General features: G+C 61.8%; 4 protein-coding genes and 1 pseudogene across 4 annotated transcripts in view; 3 read left to right on the top strand and 2 right to left on the bottom strand.

Moving 5' to 3' along the window:
* Window positions 1-371: 371 nt before the first annotated feature.
* On the top strand, window positions 372-1,987 carry ACA1_171110 (carrier superfamily protein; the record flags this gene model as incomplete). The annotated part of the gene is made up of 7 exons (XM_004356395.1): window positions 372-497; window positions 650-739; window positions 861-952; window positions 1,081-1,204; window positions 1,287-1,387; window positions 1,465-1,630; window positions 1,760-1,987. The coding sequence occupies 7 exons, from the start codon at window positions 372-374 to the stop codon at window positions 1,985-1,987; spliced, it is 927 nt and encodes a 308-aa protein (XP_004356448.1).
* A 338-nt stretch (window positions 1,988-2,325) lies between these two features.
* Window positions 2,326-4,306, bottom strand: ACA1_171100 (VATPase subunit A, putative; the record flags this gene model as incomplete). The annotated part of the gene is made up of 3 exons (XM_004356394.1): window positions 2,326-3,347; window positions 3,433-3,614; window positions 3,762-4,306. The coding sequence occupies 3 exons, from the start codon at window positions 4,304-4,306 to the stop codon at window positions 2,326-2,328; spliced, it is 1,749 nt and encodes a 582-aa protein (XP_004356447.1).
* Window positions 4,307-5,046: 740 nt separating this feature from the next.
* On the top strand, window positions 5,047-5,846 carry ACA1_171090 (cytochrome-c oxidase; the record flags this gene model as incomplete). The annotated part of the gene is made up of 4 exons (XM_004356393.1): window positions 5,047-5,060; window positions 5,200-5,485; window positions 5,614-5,679; window positions 5,766-5,846. 4 exons carry the CDS (start codon window positions 5,047-5,049, stop codon window positions 5,844-5,846), a joined length of 447 nt encoding a protein of 148 aa, XP_004356446.1.
* Window positions 5,847-6,049: 203 nt separating this feature from the next.
* Window positions 6,050-11,627, bottom strand: ACA1_171080 (annotated as a pseudogene).
* Window positions 11,628-11,954: 327 nt separating this feature from the next.
* Window positions 11,955-16,006, top strand: part of ACA1_170970 (protein kinase domain containing protein) — a gene marked incomplete at both ends in the record, with an annotated part of 6,335 nt that continues 2,283 nt past the window's right edge. The window contains 15 exons of the mRNA XM_004356392.1: window positions 11,955-12,018; window positions 12,113-12,237; window positions 12,421-12,522; window positions 12,646-12,733; window positions 12,832-12,975; window positions 13,081-13,271; window positions 13,406-13,492; window positions 13,570-13,666; window positions 13,792-13,861; window positions 14,013-14,108; window positions 14,269-14,474; window positions 14,592-14,861; window positions 15,002-15,323; window positions 15,519-15,570; window positions 15,781-15,857. Of these exons, the coding sequence (XP_004356445.1) occupies window positions 11,955-12,018; window positions 12,113-12,237; window positions 12,421-12,522; window positions 12,646-12,733; window positions 12,832-12,975; window positions 13,081-13,271; window positions 13,406-13,492; window positions 13,570-13,666; window positions 13,792-13,861; window positions 14,013-14,108; window positions 14,269-14,474; window positions 14,592-14,861; window positions 15,002-15,323; window positions 15,519-15,570; window positions 15,781-15,857 (1,991 nt within the window). The remainder of the gene's footprint in view (window positions 12,019-12,112; window positions 12,238-12,420; window positions 12,523-12,645; window positions 12,734-12,831; window positions 12,976-13,080; window positions 13,272-13,405; window positions 13,493-13,569; window positions 13,667-13,791; window positions 13,862-14,012; window positions 14,109-14,268; window positions 14,475-14,591; window positions 14,862-15,001; window positions 15,324-15,518; window positions 15,571-15,780; window positions 15,858-16,006) is intronic.

The raw sequence follows: 16,006 nt of genomic DNA, 5'->3' as shown, positions 1-16,006 counted from the left end.
TGTCCATTCCATCCCACACACTTGGTGCATCATTCACTGTGATATCTCAACTCAAGGCTGACCTCCTTGAGATATCAGTGCTGTTGGCCAGACATGAAGCACAGCACACAATCAAACAGAATGGGCAAACAGCAGTGTGTCGCAAGCATCTTGCCACCCTCACTGGTTGGCAGTTTATTTTCTGTGGGGAAGATGAAAGAGAAAATACCAAATGGCGATTTTCCAGACTCGGAGTTATTTCAGACCCGAATAACTGGAAACTCGCCCCATCTTGAGCGGTGGGTCATTCGCCCTAGAGATCGAGAGGAGGGTCCAAAGTAAGCACTTCCGCCACGAATTGTGGCAGCTCATTTGTATAGGCCTTCCCCACAATGGAGTTCCTGGTTGATGAAGCGCTTGAGGAGGAGCTGCAGCAGAGCAGTGACCCTCGCGTCCATCTCATCGCCGGCGCCTGTGCCGGTCTCATGGAACACTGCGGCATGTTCCCCATCGACACTGTCAAGGCACTCCCTCTTTCCTCTTCATTATCAAATTTAAATAAATACAGATTAGATTTGACAAAATTCCATTTTGTCAACGCAGACAATGATTTTTTTAATACAATTTTTGCAACTTCTCATCTCTCCCCCCCCCTCCAACAACTGCGCAGACCCACCAGCAGCTCGCTGGATCTCGAACGAGCATAGCCGCCACCATCCGGACCATCGTCGCCAAGAACGGTGTCACGGGCCTCTTCCGAGTACGTCCCATCTTGTCCCGCCCATCGTAACGAACATCAATTTTTTTAGTGGTGTGTGACGTGACGTTGGCTCATGATCATGAACGTGTGCGATGGCGTGCGTGCGTGCGTGCGTGCGCAGGGTTTGCCGGTGGTGGTGGCGGGCTCGGCTCCGGTGCACGGTGTCGCCTTCTCCATCTACGAGTTTTGCAAACGCCTCTTGGGCGCCGATCAGTGCGTTCCCCCCACCCACCACGCGCGTTCGATGGTGCGTGCGGGAGTGCTGACAACACTTGTTCGTGTGTTGCGTGTGTGTCGTGTGCGTCGCGTGTTGTGTTGTGTCGAACAATGAATGTACGCAGACCGGGCCACCACCTGCTGGCGTCGAGCATGTCGGGCGTGGTGGCGACCCTCGCACACGACGCCTGCCTTGCCCCCGTCGACACCCTTAAGCAGCGCCTTCAGTTCTCCGCCCGCCCCTACCGGGTACCCCCCCCTCATTGCCCGCGGCACCTCCCGCACGTGAAGATGGGCAGCTGATGATGGTGGTGATGACCGCGGTTCGCAGGGCGTGTGGGACTGCTTTGGCCATATTTTGAAGAGCGAAGGCGTGTCGGGTTTCTACCGCGGTTACACCACGGCCGCGGTCATGAACCTGCCCCACGCCAGGTACGACACGACACGACACGACACGACCAACGACCAACGACACGCGTGGTTTGACTGGGTTACGTGTGGGCGCACAGTATTTATTACGGGGCCTACGAGAGCATAAAGAAGCTGCTCAAGCGGGCGACGGGGAAGGAGTACGAGAGCAACGACCCGGTCACCCACATGCTCGCCGGAGCTGCCGGCGGGTGCCTGGCGGGCGGCCTCACCAACCCGCTTGACGTCGGCAAGACCCGGCTTCAGGTACGCACACGTGCTACAGCACACACGCACACGCACACGCACACGCACGTTGACACACGGTGACACACGCGCACGATGACACACGCGATCCGCACTCAACTCGCACGTGTGCGTGTGCGGTGGTGTCAGGTGGGCACGGACGCGGGGAAGAGCTACCGGGGCATGGTGAGTACGCTCCGCACGATATACCGGGAGGACGGGTGGGCGGGCTTCACCAAGGGCATCCGACCGCGGATGGTGTTCCACTCCATGTCGGCCGCCATCAGCTGGACCACCTACGAATACATCAAGCACACCCTCGAACCCTCCTTCTCCTCCCACTCTCCTCCATCCTCCAATAAAAGCGGCCCCTCGTGAGGTGCGCCGTCAACCCCAACAACTCCACACACACCCGCCCCACAACATGTCGTCGCCCGGGAAGCTTTTTATTGTGGCTTTTCTTGTTTTTTTTTTTTTTTTGATTGATTAGCTGTTTCATCAAGAGCTGCATGAACAAAGCCAGAAAGGTGTGTTGGTTGGTGCGAGTTGGTGTTGTTGTGGTTGTTTTTGTTGTTTTTACTACGAAAGTGCTACAGCCGATCAGCACGAGCATGCTGTACAAAACACCGGTGTAGGGGGGGGGGAGGTGGTGGCGGTGGTCACATGTGTGGGAGGCGTGGGGTGTTCAGGAGGGGGTGGGCTTTTCGGGCGCGGGCTTAGTTGTCGAGGTTGTGGAAGGCCTGCTTGATCTCCTCGTGGAGGGCCTGGTAGTGGGCGACGACCTTGGCCTCGCCGTCGTGCGGGTCCTGGAACTTCATGGAGGAGATCTTGTAGATGATGTCGCCCATGGACTGCCTGATGGTGTTCCAGGTGATCTTGCTGTCGTCGGACGTCTTCTCGACGGCCTTCTGTGCGAGGTTGTAGAAGAGGACCATGTTGCGCAGGATCCACGTCGTCTTGTAGAAGGGGCAGTAGGCGTCGTAGGGCGTGAAGCCGTTCTGCTGCAGGAAGTCGTCCTTGATGAGCTTGGCCACCTCGAGCACGATCTTGTCCGACTCGGCGAGCGAGTCCTTGCCCACCAGCTGCACGATCTCCGTGAGGTCGTCCTCCGTCTGCAGGATCTCCGAGCACTTGGTGCGCAGGGCCGTGAACTCGGGGTCGGCGTTGTCGTAGAAGGGGTCCAAGATCTTGAGGTACTTGGAGAACGAGATGAGCCAGTTCACCGACGGGAAGTGCTTGCGCTGGGCCAGCTTCTTGTCGAGACCCCAGAACACCTGCACGATACCGAGCGTCGCCGACGTCACCGGATCGGAGAAGTCACCGCCGGGCGGCGACACGGCACCCACGATCGACACCGAACCGTCGCGGTTGGGTCCGCCCAGGCACTGCACCTTGCCGGCGCGCTCGTAGAACGAGGCCAGACGGGCGCCCAGGTAGGCCGGGTAGCCCGAATCGGCGGGCATCTCGGCCAGACGACCGGAGATCTCACGCAGGGCCTCGGCCCAGCGCGAGGTCGAGTCGGCCATCATGGACACGTTGTAGCCCTGGTCGCGGAAGTACTCGGACAGCGTGATGCCGGTGTAGATCGACGCCTCGCGGGCGGCCACGGGCATGTTCGAGGTGTTGGCCACCAGCGCCGTGCGCTTCATGATTGACTCCTCCTTGTCGCCCACCGTCATCGTCAGCTCGGGGAACTCCATGAGCACCTCAGCCATCTCGTTACCACGCTCGCCGCAACCTGGGGTGTGGCGTGTGTGTTGGTGGCAGCCCGCGTTAATTTCATTATTTCATTTTTAGAATGTGGTGGGGTGTGCTGCACGTACCGACGTAGATGATGATGTCGGAGTTGGAGTACTTGGAGAGCGACTGGGAAATCACAGTCTTGCCGCAACCGAAGGCGCCGGGAATGGCGGCGGTACCGCCGAGCACGCACGGGAACAGGGCGTCGAGCACGCGCTGACCGGTCAGCAGCGGGTAGTCCGACCTCTTCTTCTCCACCACCGGCCTTTCGAATAAAAAAAAAGGAAAACGTCAGATTGGCAAATCCGGCATAAATCATGAAATGATTTCAAAACGTTTGCGTTTGATTTCGTTATGTTTGGGGGGGGGGAAGAAGAAGAAGGGGGATGAAGTGGAGTGGGTGGTACGGTACCTGGGCTTACGGACGGGCCAGTTCTGGAGCATGGTGAACTTCTTGCGCTTGCCGCCGAACTCGACCTCGAGGACGACGTCCTTGAGGGTGTAGTTGCCGGCCTCGGCGATGTAGACGATCTCACCGCGGTCCTCGGGCGGGAGCATGACGCGGTGGGTGATGAGAGTGTTCTCGGCCACGGTACCGAAGATGTCGCCGCCGGTGATGTTGTCGCCCACGCGGAACTGCTTCGAGGGCTCGAAGAACCACTGGGTCTCGGTGCTCAGGGCCGAGACGTTCACACCGCGCGGGATGTAGATGCTCTGGCTGAGGTCGGCAATGGAGCGGAGCGGACGCTGGATACCGTCGAAGATCTGACCCAGGATGCCGGGGCCGAGCTCGACGGAGAGCGGCTTGCCCGTGCGCAGGACGGGGTCACCCACGGTGAGACCGGAGGTCTCCTCGTACACCTGAATGGTCGCCGAATCGCCCTCGAGCCTAATGATCTCACCCACCAGCTGCTCGTGACCCACGCGCACCAGCTCGTACATGGCCACACCCCTCATCCTCTCGGCGGTCACGACTATTCAGTCCACAACATCAACGCAACCAATCCACAAAAAATGCGACGTTAGACTCGCCATTTGAGGCCAAATTGTGAAGAGTGAAAGTGAAATGGGGAAGGTGACTTGTCCGCAAACGTACCAGGACCGGAAACGGAGAAGATGACACCATAGTTGCTCTCGTGGTCAGTGTCAACGAGCGAAGGCAGCGAATACTGTTAAAATTAAAGATTGAAACGATGAGAACCACGAAAGAATTGTCCATTGCATCAAATAAACAAAAACTCGGCGATCCATTCTCTGCTACGCGTTGAGGGTCAAAGATAATCTTTGAGACATCGGCATGTCGGCCTCCCATCCGCTAATTTTCATGAAATCGCGGGCTTGAACAGGTGCCGCATTGTCACTCACTCACACGCGTACCATGTTGGGCGGACTTCGTAGAGAGTTGTGATGAAGAAGGTCGCGCTACGAAAACAACAACTAGACGAAGAGAAAACGGGAAGCCGCCACCGCTGCTGGCCCCACGAATCGTCGACCCCCATTTCTTGCCACCACCCGGACAATGAAAATTCAAGAATGCGCGGAATTTGGTGTCGCTCGCGATTGGGCAGCCTGCCGCCATTTCCCCTGACCGTCCGATGCTCGAATTTCGCTAGCCCCTCGTGGAGCGGAGTGTTGGGGTGCTTGGCGAGCTTGTACTTGAACCGCTTGGAGAGCATTGCCCCATTTTTTACACCGAGATGAGCAGCACCAGGTACCTGAAGCCCCTCGCTGCATTGTTGTAGTGACGACTAGGATCATTGCAAGGGATTAATAGCTTCTGGAGGGAGAATTTAATCGGCCAGAAAAGTGGGGGGGGGCTGTATGCTAATTATAATTTACATCAACTGCAGAATCTACAGCGTGGTGGAGGATCACGAGGACAAGAAGGCCGAGGAGGTCGAGGAGGAGGCCCCCGTTGAGGAGGAGGTTCAGGAAGAGGAGGCCCAGGAGGAGGAGGAGGAGGCTGGCGAGCGCACGCTCGGCTCGATTCTTAAGCCCGGCGTGACCACCGTGGAGCAGTTCCTTCAGTTCCTGCACCCTCACACCCCCGCCTACAACCCCCACTTCCCCAACACCAACCAGACCAAGCACTGCTGGTCTTCCTACATCAACTACACCCAGTGCACCAAGCTCAAGGTACATTATCTTTCCAATTTATGCCCGGAAGCCCCCAATGTGCTCCTTCTCCGATTTCGATTTGAATTGTTCCGAATCGAGTACTCGCAAGAGTCGAATTGAATTCTCATTTTTTGTTGGTGATGCAGGGCGAGGGTGACGCTGAGTGCCGTCGCTTCTACGTCTCTGCCCGTTCGCTTTGCCCCGACGAGTGGGTGCGTACCTCCCAAACCTCAAGCTCGCCGCCGGTGGTCTCGGGTGGGCTAACACGTGCGTTCGTTTGTGTTGCGCGCGATGGCAGCTCGACAGCTGGGCCGAGGCCAAGGAGGAGGACAAGTTCGCGTCGCCCTACGACGTCACCTCCGAGAAGTCCGCCCACTAGAGCCCCCCCCCCATCGCGGATCAGTGAGAAAGGCGCCCGGGCGTCGTCTTCTGTGATGCCCCAATAAAACCTCTCTTAGCCCTCCTCTATGCGAACGCTCGTTCGCTTCAGCAGTTGTGGTGGTTGATGATGATGATGATGACGATGATCGTTGTTGGACCACACGAACAAGAAGGGGTGAAGGGAAAAAGGGCAGGCGGTGATCAGATGCGCCGAAGGGCGGCGCGGCGGGAGAGGAGGTGCAGCACGCCCAGCGCAATGGCCGCGAGGAGGGCGGCCACCGCCAGCAAGCGCACCGCCCACGACGTGGCCAGCACTGCACCACCAACGTTCTGTGAGCACACGACACACGCGACACATGGCACGACACACGCGACACGGACCCGCGGCGATTGATTGTGCGACTGAGGGGGATGGGGGAGTACCGAGAGCGGCGAGTACGAGGGGGGCGACGGCCCACACGGAGGGTCCGAAGGGCACGCGGCCCTTGTGGTCGCGCAGGAAGGCGAGGAACTGCCACAGGAGGGGCGCACTGCTCCCCACGAACACCGCGTCCTTCACCCACCCGACCCACGTGTACCCGCCCCCGCCCAGCCCCTCTGCTCCGCGCGCGCACCACCGCCACACACGCCACCGCACACGCACACGCACATGTCACCGCACACGACACACGACAAGTCAGCGCCCGCCCCGTGAATGGAGGAGGAAAAGAAGCGAGCCAAGGAAGAGCTGTGAGGAGGGGGTGGTACGGGCGATATCCCAGAGGGCGGAGGCGAGGAGGGCGGCAGAGGCGGCGGCGACGGGGGGCAGGTAGCGCGAGGTGTCGGAGAGGCGGCGCAGGAGGAGGTGGTCCCGCTCCAGCAGCAGCAGCGCGCTCGACAGGGCCACCACCGACAGCGGCGACCCGTTCAGGTATCCCAGGCTCAGCCACACGCCCGCCACGAAGCTCAGCCCTGAGCACACACAGAACACGCACGCACGCACGCACGACACACAACGCACACACCGCACACGCGCATCAGATCAGCGCACGCACGTGCCAATGCTTGGAGCCGGGGGGTGTTGTACCGACGGACAAGTTGGCGGCGACGGGCGCCCACTCCCAGCCCACGGGCGTGGCTTTCCGGGCGGCGGGGGCGGAGGCGGCCCGGCGTGAGGCGCGCGACGCGGAGCCAGAGGGGTGGCCGGCGAGGCGGAAGCGGAGGACGAGGGCGATCACGATGTTGACCGCCCCTGCCAGCCCCAGCACCACCACCCGCCACGACCGTGTCGACTCTGCAGCGTGCACGACCATCAACGGCGGCCCGCGTTGCCCCAAGTCAGCAAAAAAGTCAGCGCACGCAGCGGGCGACAACACGGGGGGGGGGGGGCGAAAAGAGAGGGCGAAGATTGGGGGCGAACCTTTGCCGAGGAGGCCGGGTACGGAGGCGAAGGCGGCGGGGATGGCGAGGAGGAGGGCGGCGTAGAGGGCGAGTGCGGCGGCGTAGAGGTAGGGGAGGGCCTGGGCCACGCGCGCGCTGGGCCAATTGACGAAGCCCGCGAAGAGCGACTGGGCCGCGAGGGCCGCGAAGAGCAGCGCGGCGAGCAGCAGGCGCGCGGGCAGGTAGGCCCCGCACAAGTAGACCGTGGCGCACCCGGCCGCCGACACGCACACCAGACCTCGCGCCCAGCCGCGCTCGCCGGCGGGAAGCACCCCGGTCGCGCCGCCCACGCCCAGCACCACCATCGCCACCACCGCCCAGTGCCCTGCAATGCAGTGAATATTGGAATATTCCACATTCCTGCGGATGATGAGGAGGAGCGGCGGTTGGCGTACGTACCCCAGGGGGTGGGCGGGGCGGGAGCGGGGGCGGCGACGGGCGGGTGGAGGAAGGAGTGGACGTATTGGACGGGCGCCGTGGTCGACGCCGGCGAGAGGGCGATGACGCAGAGGGCGAGCCCGACCGCCACCACGCACGCTCCCACGCGCGCCCGCGCGCCGTTCCATCCGCCGTACTTGCCACTGCGCACGAAAGCACCACCACCACACACACATCGTGAGAGATGTCCCATCACGAATGCGATGTGTGTGCCGTGTGCCGTGTGTGTGTGTCTTGTACCTGACTGTGATCCACCAGACGCCCCACACGACGACGGCGATGGCCAGGCGCGCGAGGGCCGAAGGAATGGCGGCGGGGGAGGCCAGCTGCAGGAAGCGCTGCAGGAAGGCCCCGTGCGTCCACCAGAGCGCGGCCGCCCACGCCGCCCCGTACCCCAGCGTCTGCGCCCCGCACCAGCTCCCCCCCCGTCAGACCGAGCGTGAATGACTGCGAGTCGTGTCGTGTCGTGTCGTGTCGTGTCGTGTCGTGTCGTGTCGTGTCGTGTCGTGTCGTGTCGTGTCGTGTCGTTGGTCGTGTCGTTGGTCGTGTCGTGTCGTTGGTCGTGTCGTGTCCAAGGTACGTGGAGGAAGGTCGGGGGCCGGAAGTTGCTGTGAAGGACGAAGGGCGCCGAGGCCACCAGCGCCAGGAGCAGGAGGTTGGTGATGGGTCCCTGCACGCACGCACGCGTGGTCCCAACCAGGCGGTGAGGATGTTGCAACGCAACACATTGGTGGTGGGTGGTGGTGGGTGGTGGTGGGTGGTGGTGGTGGGTGGTGGTGGCGGTTGGTGGGAAGATGTGGTCGGACAACGGTGTGGGGGGTGGGGTACATCGACGGGGGAGGCGAGAAGACCGAGCTTGGCGGCGTAGACGCACACCAGGAGCCACGCCAGACCTCCGCTGATTTGCTGCGTTGACCGGGAAATGAGCAAATAAAGTGAGCGACAGCGGCACGTGTGAGGTGGTTTTTATGAGCAACATGTTAGGGGGCATTGCGATGTGCACGAAGCGATATATATATAAATATATATATATTAATAATGCGGAGGGTGAAAAGTGTACCTTGGAGTCGAGCAGGCGGAAGGCGGCCACGATGCCCACCATGGACGTCAGACCCACCAGGTAGCCCGGATACGCGTCTGCGTTGTAGTGATAGCACGCCCGCCGCGATGAGCCCAGAAGTTGCAGTGTAGCATGGCGCACACGTGTGCGTGAGTGCGTGAGTGCGTGAGCGTGCTGGTCTAGAGACGGACACCAACCAACCAACTAACCGACCATGTCGTGTCGTGTTGCGTCGTGTGTGCGGGGAATGGGGGGCGAGGCGTAACTGGAGGCAGGGAGGAGGTAGAGGGCCTGCTCGATGTGGGCCAGGAGGGCGGCCTGCAAGAGGAGTGCCACGCTCACGGCGGCGCGCCACTTGGTGGTCCACGTGAGGCCCACGACGGCCAGGCTCACCGCCAGCAGCAGCACCCCCAGCCCGCTCACCCACTGCAGCGAAGCGTCCACGCCCGGAAAGTAGACGCTGAAGCCACAACCGGGTCCCGGTCAGAGTGTTCCATAGCAACAAACCAGGTTACACACGCGCCATAACCTAAGAAGAATGGCGGTTGGGGGGGGGGCGTATGTACAAGAGGTGGCCGAAGGCGTGGTAGGCGTACCACGCCCCGAGCGTGACCGCGCTCACAGCGAAGGCGCCGAAAGCGGACGGAGACGGGGACGAGGAGGTGTAGAGGAGGCCCAGGAAGTAGCCGCACACCACGCCCACGGGCAGCAGATACCTGGCCACGCGCACGCACGCGATAGACAAATTGGTGATTGAGCGCGTGTGGTGCCCGTATGCGCTGTGTGTGGTGCGGTTTACCAGGGAACGCCGGCAGCGAAGGCGGCGAGGCCCGCAGCGCCGGCAAGGAGCGGCGCAGTGGCGCGCGCGGAGCGTGTCTGCTGCTTGCCGCCGCCGAAGCCCAGGCCGCTCTCCACCTCACTGCACCGGACGTAGTCACACATAACAACAGCGGCGCGTTTTGTAAGTTGACCGTTCCCCGGACATGTCACGCGGCCGCGTAACGCGCACGTGTTGCAGGCATTGCGCGTCTGTGTCTGTGTGTCGTGTTACCTGGCGGGGCCGACGGATGCCAAGTGGAAGAGCGGGAGGATGGCGAAGGCCAGGGCGGCGCCCAGCACTAGCGGCGCGTCCCACGGGGCGCCGATGGCGAGCACGCCGGCGGCGCGCCACGAGCCCAGCACCACGCGCAGGGCGCCCCACACGACCAGCCCCACTCCGCCGACCACGCCCAGCGCGCCGGCCAGGCGACCCGCTCCGCGCTCGCTCGCGCCTGCCACCCCACCACCATCGTCATCCACGTCAGCACGACATCGACGGAAAATGAACACGTGTGCAGTGACCACACACACACACACACACATACGGCGCGCGTACCGGTCCACCAGAGGGAGCCGCGGGCGATGAGGAGCCGCAGGAAGACGAGCGGGAGCGACGCGAGCGGGAGGGTGTCGAGGAGGAGCTCCGTCGAGAACTGGCGGTGCCGGAGGGCGAGATTGAGGAGGGCTGGACCCGCCACCAGCAGGGCCACGAGGACCGCGCTCTCGAATCGGCCTTGCACCCAACGCGATGTCGGGCGGGAGGAGTAGTAGTCGACGGGGGCGGCGCGCTGGTCGTCGCCGGTTCCCGATGATGATAATGATGATGAAGGCTTGCCCGAGAACGAAGAAGAAGTGGGCAGCCCGATGAGGTAGTAGCACGCCGACAGCGAGGCCAGGAGACCCCACGGCGCCGCAGTGTTGCCTGTCAACCGGCGCAGGCACACTCGGATTAGAAGCGAAAAAAAAAGAAGAATGGGGGAGGGGTGAAGTGCCTAGGACGGAGGCGGTGGCCCATGCACAGAGGGAAGAGGCCGGAATGGGGAAGCCCGCGTGCAGCACCCGCTCCGTCAGCTGCTCGTGAGGCATGCGCGCCATGCCAGTCAACCGCGTCAGCAGGAGAAGGAGCTCCCACGCACACGCACACGCACGCATCACCGCACCCGAATGCTCACCACACACCACGCACACGCACACGCACACGCACACGCACACGCACACGCACGACACACGACACACACTAGGCGCCTATGAAGGAAGAGAGAGAGAGAGAACCGCGTCGCCTTGGTAGAAGACCAGCCTCGCTCGCAGCCACTCGGACTGGAGGGAGAGCAGGATGCCGACGAGGAGCAGGAAGACGCCCATGGTGAGGAGCAGGAAGATGTTCCACAAGGAGTAGAGCACGAGGGGCGCCGCCGCCACCAGCGATGCCACCAGCATCCCGAACAGCGTGATCCACATCGCCGTCAGCGCGCTGCGCCATTGCCCCCCAACCCCCCAACCCCCCAATCCCATCACCAGCACGTGAGTGCCACCACCACCCACCCACCGGTCTGGTCATCCAACAATAGAGAAGGAAGAGGAGAGGAGAGGAGTGAGTGAGTGGTGGTGGTGTACCCGGCCGAGCTGCCGAGTAGATCGCTCGTGTAGGCCAGCAGCAGACCCGCGAAGCCCGCCAGCCACACCCTACACGCCACGCCACGCATGCGGCCAACAACGCACATCGCGTTCAACGGCGACCACGTTTGTTGTCACTCCACCGCAGGCCGCATAGAGGGAGAGAGGGGCAGCGTACGGTTTGCCGCCCAGGAGGAGGATGAGAGCGGCTCCCGGCGCGACAACGAGGAACCACCGCCAGCTGTTGTGGCTGCTGCTGGTTGCGCCTTTATGTGTTGGAGTGCGGTGCTGCGAGTACACCGCAGGACCCCCTTGCCTCCCATCAACGGGGGCGCCTCCTTTTGTACGCCCGCGAAACGTCGCTGGGGAGCCTACGTTGCTCCTGTCGGCAGTTGCTCCTCCTGCGGCCCTGAGGCGAGGGTCCTCCATCTCGCAGCGATTGTTCGCGAATCTTGTGTGGCTGTGAGTGATTGTGCACGAATTGTGGAGTGGAAGACTATGCACAAATCGAGCAACTAGCTTCTGCGTGCGTGGCATTCCTTCGGGGAGTCGGACTTTTGAGACTGCGGAAAGGGGAAGAGAAAAGAACCGCAATTTGGCCCTCCTTCATTTTGGTTTGCCGCGTCGCCTTCTCCATCCGGAAATCAGCCCGATTTCATCGGCCGCTTCCATCGAGTGTGCCAAGCCGCTTGATTTATTGCTCGTTTGTTGCATCAAATCAAAACAGGAGTCGCCAATCAACCACAACATCCGAAGATGACCGCTACGCGCGCATTCTTTGCCTTTGTGGTCCTCGCCCTCGTGCCACTCCTCGTCCACGGTACGCAACTTGCTACGCCCGTACGGGCCGTCATCTGGCCAATCTGGTCCAACTGATGCAATCGCGATGCCGTTTTCGCGATGGTGCTGCGCAGGTGCTGTGCCGTTCCGAGTGTGCGAGGACGCCAAGCAGCAGCAGGTGGCCCAAGGAGGCCGCACCGAAGTCCAGCTCGTCTACAACGAGAACCGTCGCGAGTACTTCTCCGTCCACCTCTTCTACGTACGTCCGCCGCCCCGACACGCTTTTTTCTTCTTATTTTTTTCTTTTATTTTTTAATAATAATATTTCTATTTGCACGTACGTTCGTTTATGTGCGCGTGTGCTGGCTCTCTTGCTAACATGCGGTTGCCGATATTGTAATGTAATATATTGTAATATGTAATGTAATGTGGGACGGTGAAGGAGGGTCACGACCAGGCGTCGGTGGTGGGCCAGCGCTTCGACGAGCGCGGCAGCCCTGTGGGCGAGCTCATCCCCATCTTCCCCTGGCGCCAAGGCCAGCCGGTACAACCCACCCCACCCCCCTTGCACAAGGCGGCATCAGCACCCAGCAGGCCGGCTGTGATTCTGTGGACTGACAAATCATTGTCGTCGTCGTTGGTTGGCTGGTTGGTGGCATGGGAGCAGATCTCGCAGCACAAGAAGCAGTTCCCGGTTGTCGCCTACAACAACAACACCGACAACTACCTCGTTGCCTGGGAGTTCGACTTCAATGGTAGGCCCTCGTGCTATACTACTGCATGACGACCAACCCACTCACCTGCAACCCACGCATCAATGCACTGATCAACACACACGCACCAACACAAATAGGCAACGGCGTGGATTGGGACGTGGTGGCGCGAGTTGTAAGTGGCGCGGGCGAGCCCCTCGGCCCCGGCGCCTTCTTCCTGGCCTCGTCGTTCGGTCGCGAGGACTCCCCGCACCTGGCCTTCTCCCCCAAGGACAACAACTTCGGTACCCACCCCAACAAAGCCCGTGCGCACTTGCGCATTGTTAAGATTCCACTCAATAATGATGATGATGATGATGATAATAATTCATCGTTTCTGCCGGCACTAGTGCTGGTGCACGAGGTGGACGACCGCATGGGCACGCGCGGCATCAGCGTGCAGCGCCTGAACGAGACCCACGCCATCGGGCAGCCCATCCTCCTCAACACGAGCTACATCGACAGGGAGCCCTTCCTCGCCTACCACCCGCCCTCCAACGACTTCCTCCTCGTCTGGGACTGGGACCAGAACAACGACAACGTACCCCCTCCTCACCCATCGGCGTGTGTGTCGTGTGTCGTGTGTCGCGTGTCGCGTGTCGCGTGGTGACGGCCCCTTGGCCCACCGGTGTGGTAACTGACGAGCAATGCGGTGGTCGCGATGCGGGCGAGCAGAAGACGGAGATCGGCGCCGTGCTGGTGGGAGGCAATCCCATCGTGGCGAGGAACTCCGTGCCCAACCTGGTCGGCTCCACCGTCGAGGTACGAACCAAACAGACCTCTCTCCCCTCCCCCCCTCCCCCAATGCACCCCATTAACCGCCGCTGCCGCCGCTGCAGAGCATCGGAGGCGTCCGCACGCTGGCGCACGACCACGACGCCCAGCTGGCCTATTCGCCCAAGCAGGACGCCTTCCTCCTCACGTGGGAGGTCGACGGTACGCACCGTTAACCGGCCCTCCTCACACGCAGCGATCCACCGCCCACCTCTGCCTTGGCGGCGGCGGCGGCGTCGTCGTCGTCGTCGGGTCACTCACCTCCCCACGACCACTGCGCACTCCAGGCGACAGCGGTGAGAAGGAGGTGGTCTGCAGCCTCGTCTCATCCAAGGCCAAGGCCACCGGCATCTTCAAGTACGCGCCGCTACCCCCCCCCCATATCCCCCCCAATATCCCCCCCCCCCAAAATCCAGGGGTGGCCAGAGGAGGAATTGATGGCTCACCTTCGGAGCCTTTCTCTTTCTCGCTTCCTTTTCCTTTTCCTCTTTTTTCCCCCCTTTCGCAGGGTGGTGGGTAACGCCAGCCACCCGTTCGACCGCAAGCCGACGCCCGTCTACTCGTCCTTCTCCGACGAGTTCTTCATCGCCTACGAGAGCGGCCCGTACGTCTCTCTCTCTCTCTCTTCTCTCTCTTTCTTCTGTTATTCTTATTCTTATTTGCAACGACTCGTTGATTGATTGATTGATTGATTGATTGATTGGTGGTGGTGGTGGTGGTGGTGGTGGTGGGGTGGCTGATTGGTGATGGTGGGTGATGTGCAGGAATGCGAAGTCGACGGGCATCGAGGGCGTGGCCTTTGCGGGCAAGGACCTCTCGGCCGACACGGATCCCTTCGCGGTGAGCCAGAGCCTCAACAGGGAGCACGCCCCGGCCGTCGCCCTCTCCACCACGTGCGGCAACGTCTTCGCCCTCTGGTCCTCCGAGACCAGCCTCTCCCGCCGCTCCCTCCCCGCCGCCGCCCCCGCCAGTGCGTTGCCTCCTCCTCCTCCTCTCGATACCTCGCTCGTGACTCTCGCTCGTGACCCTCACCTTGTTTCGTTCTTTCGTTCGAACCGCACACGACACGACACGACACGACACGCAGAGGCCAAGAAGCCCGTGGCCACGTTCGCCCAGGCCACCGCCCACCTGCAGGCCCGCGAGGAGAACAGCGGCCTGACGGTGCGCGCCTACGCCCCGCGCTCCAAGTTCTCGACGGGCCTGCGCGCCGACGAGACCGCCGCGGTCGCCCACGTGTACCTGCCCGCCGACTTCCCCAGCAAGGTGCGCTCCGCCGCCGAATCCGCCGATGATGCCACGGTCGAGCCCCGCAGCTCCACCGCCTCCCTCCAGGCCATCCGCGTGTGCCTCCCCGGTTCGTGGCCGCACGTTTGTTCAGTGCTTTTTGTTCTGCGTTACTCAGTTTCTCGTTATTAGTGTTATTGCTGTTGGTTGTGATTTGTTGTTATTGGCCATGCACCATTTTAATCGTGACGTGTTGCGCGCCTATGATAGGACGGGGTTCGTGCTCGGCTGCGGGCACGCCCCTGCCGGCGCCTTCTGCGTCGCCGGCGCCCACCAAGGACGAGGGCGGCGGCGGCAACGCGATGGGCATAGTGCTGGGCCTGCTGGGCGCCGCGGTGGTGCTGGCCGGTCTGGGCGTGGGCGGCTACGTGGGCTGGCGCCGATTCCCGCAGATCCGCGAGTGGTGGGAGGCCCGCAGGAGCGGCGCCCACGTCCTGGGCACGTGGGCCGAGGAGAGCGAGTTCTCTATCTCCGTCGACGCCTTCTCCAACGACGACTCTGGCGGCGCTGCCGACGACGAGGAGCACCACTAGTGCCCCCTATCCCCCCCCTCCCCCCCTTTCCACTCTTCTCATCGATCTCCCTCTCTCCACTCCACTCTTACTGCGGTGCACAAAACCAACAAACAACATGTTTCCCTTTTTCCTGTGGTGGCCGAAAAGAAAGGCCGCGACACTTGGCCACTGCACTCATTTGGTGGTCCTTGGCACCTCCCTGTTGACCCCAGCCAGCCCAACAACCACACCGCAAGGAAGACAGCCAGCCAGCAGCGACCGTTTGTGCCCATATAGCAGCAGCTAAGAGAACATGGTATGCAACCCCCCCCCTCTCTCCAAACTCGCGTGGTCAGCTTCGCTTTCGTTCTTCCCCCCCCCCCACCGACCCCTTTGACGGAAAGGGATAAGGGCAAAGACCGCCGTCGCTAAAATGGATGGGGGGGGGCGAACTACCACCACCACCACCACCTCCCTTCTCTACTGTCGCGGCAGTTCAATAGGAAGTCCAAGGCCTCCACGCCCGCTGCCGCAGCCCCGACCAGCCCCACCACCACCACCACGCCCGACCGGTACCCCCCCCCCACCGACCCCCTCCAATACTCTACTGGCAAAGGAGGAGGGCAGCTGCTGCTGCTGCTGCTGCTGCTGGCGCGCGTTGGTTCCTCCCTCCCTCCCCCCTTCTCCTTCTAACGAACAACAACAACCATTTATTTGGGGG

This window comes from Acanthamoeba castellanii (genome assembly GCF_000313135.1).
Source record: "Acanthamoeba castellanii str. Neff unplaced genomic scaffold scf7180000084741, whole genome shotgun sequence".
Classification (NCBI taxonomy): Eukaryota; Discosea; order Longamoebia; family Acanthamoebidae; genus Acanthamoeba; species Acanthamoeba castellanii.
This window is presented reverse-complemented; position numbering and strand designations above follow the sequence as displayed.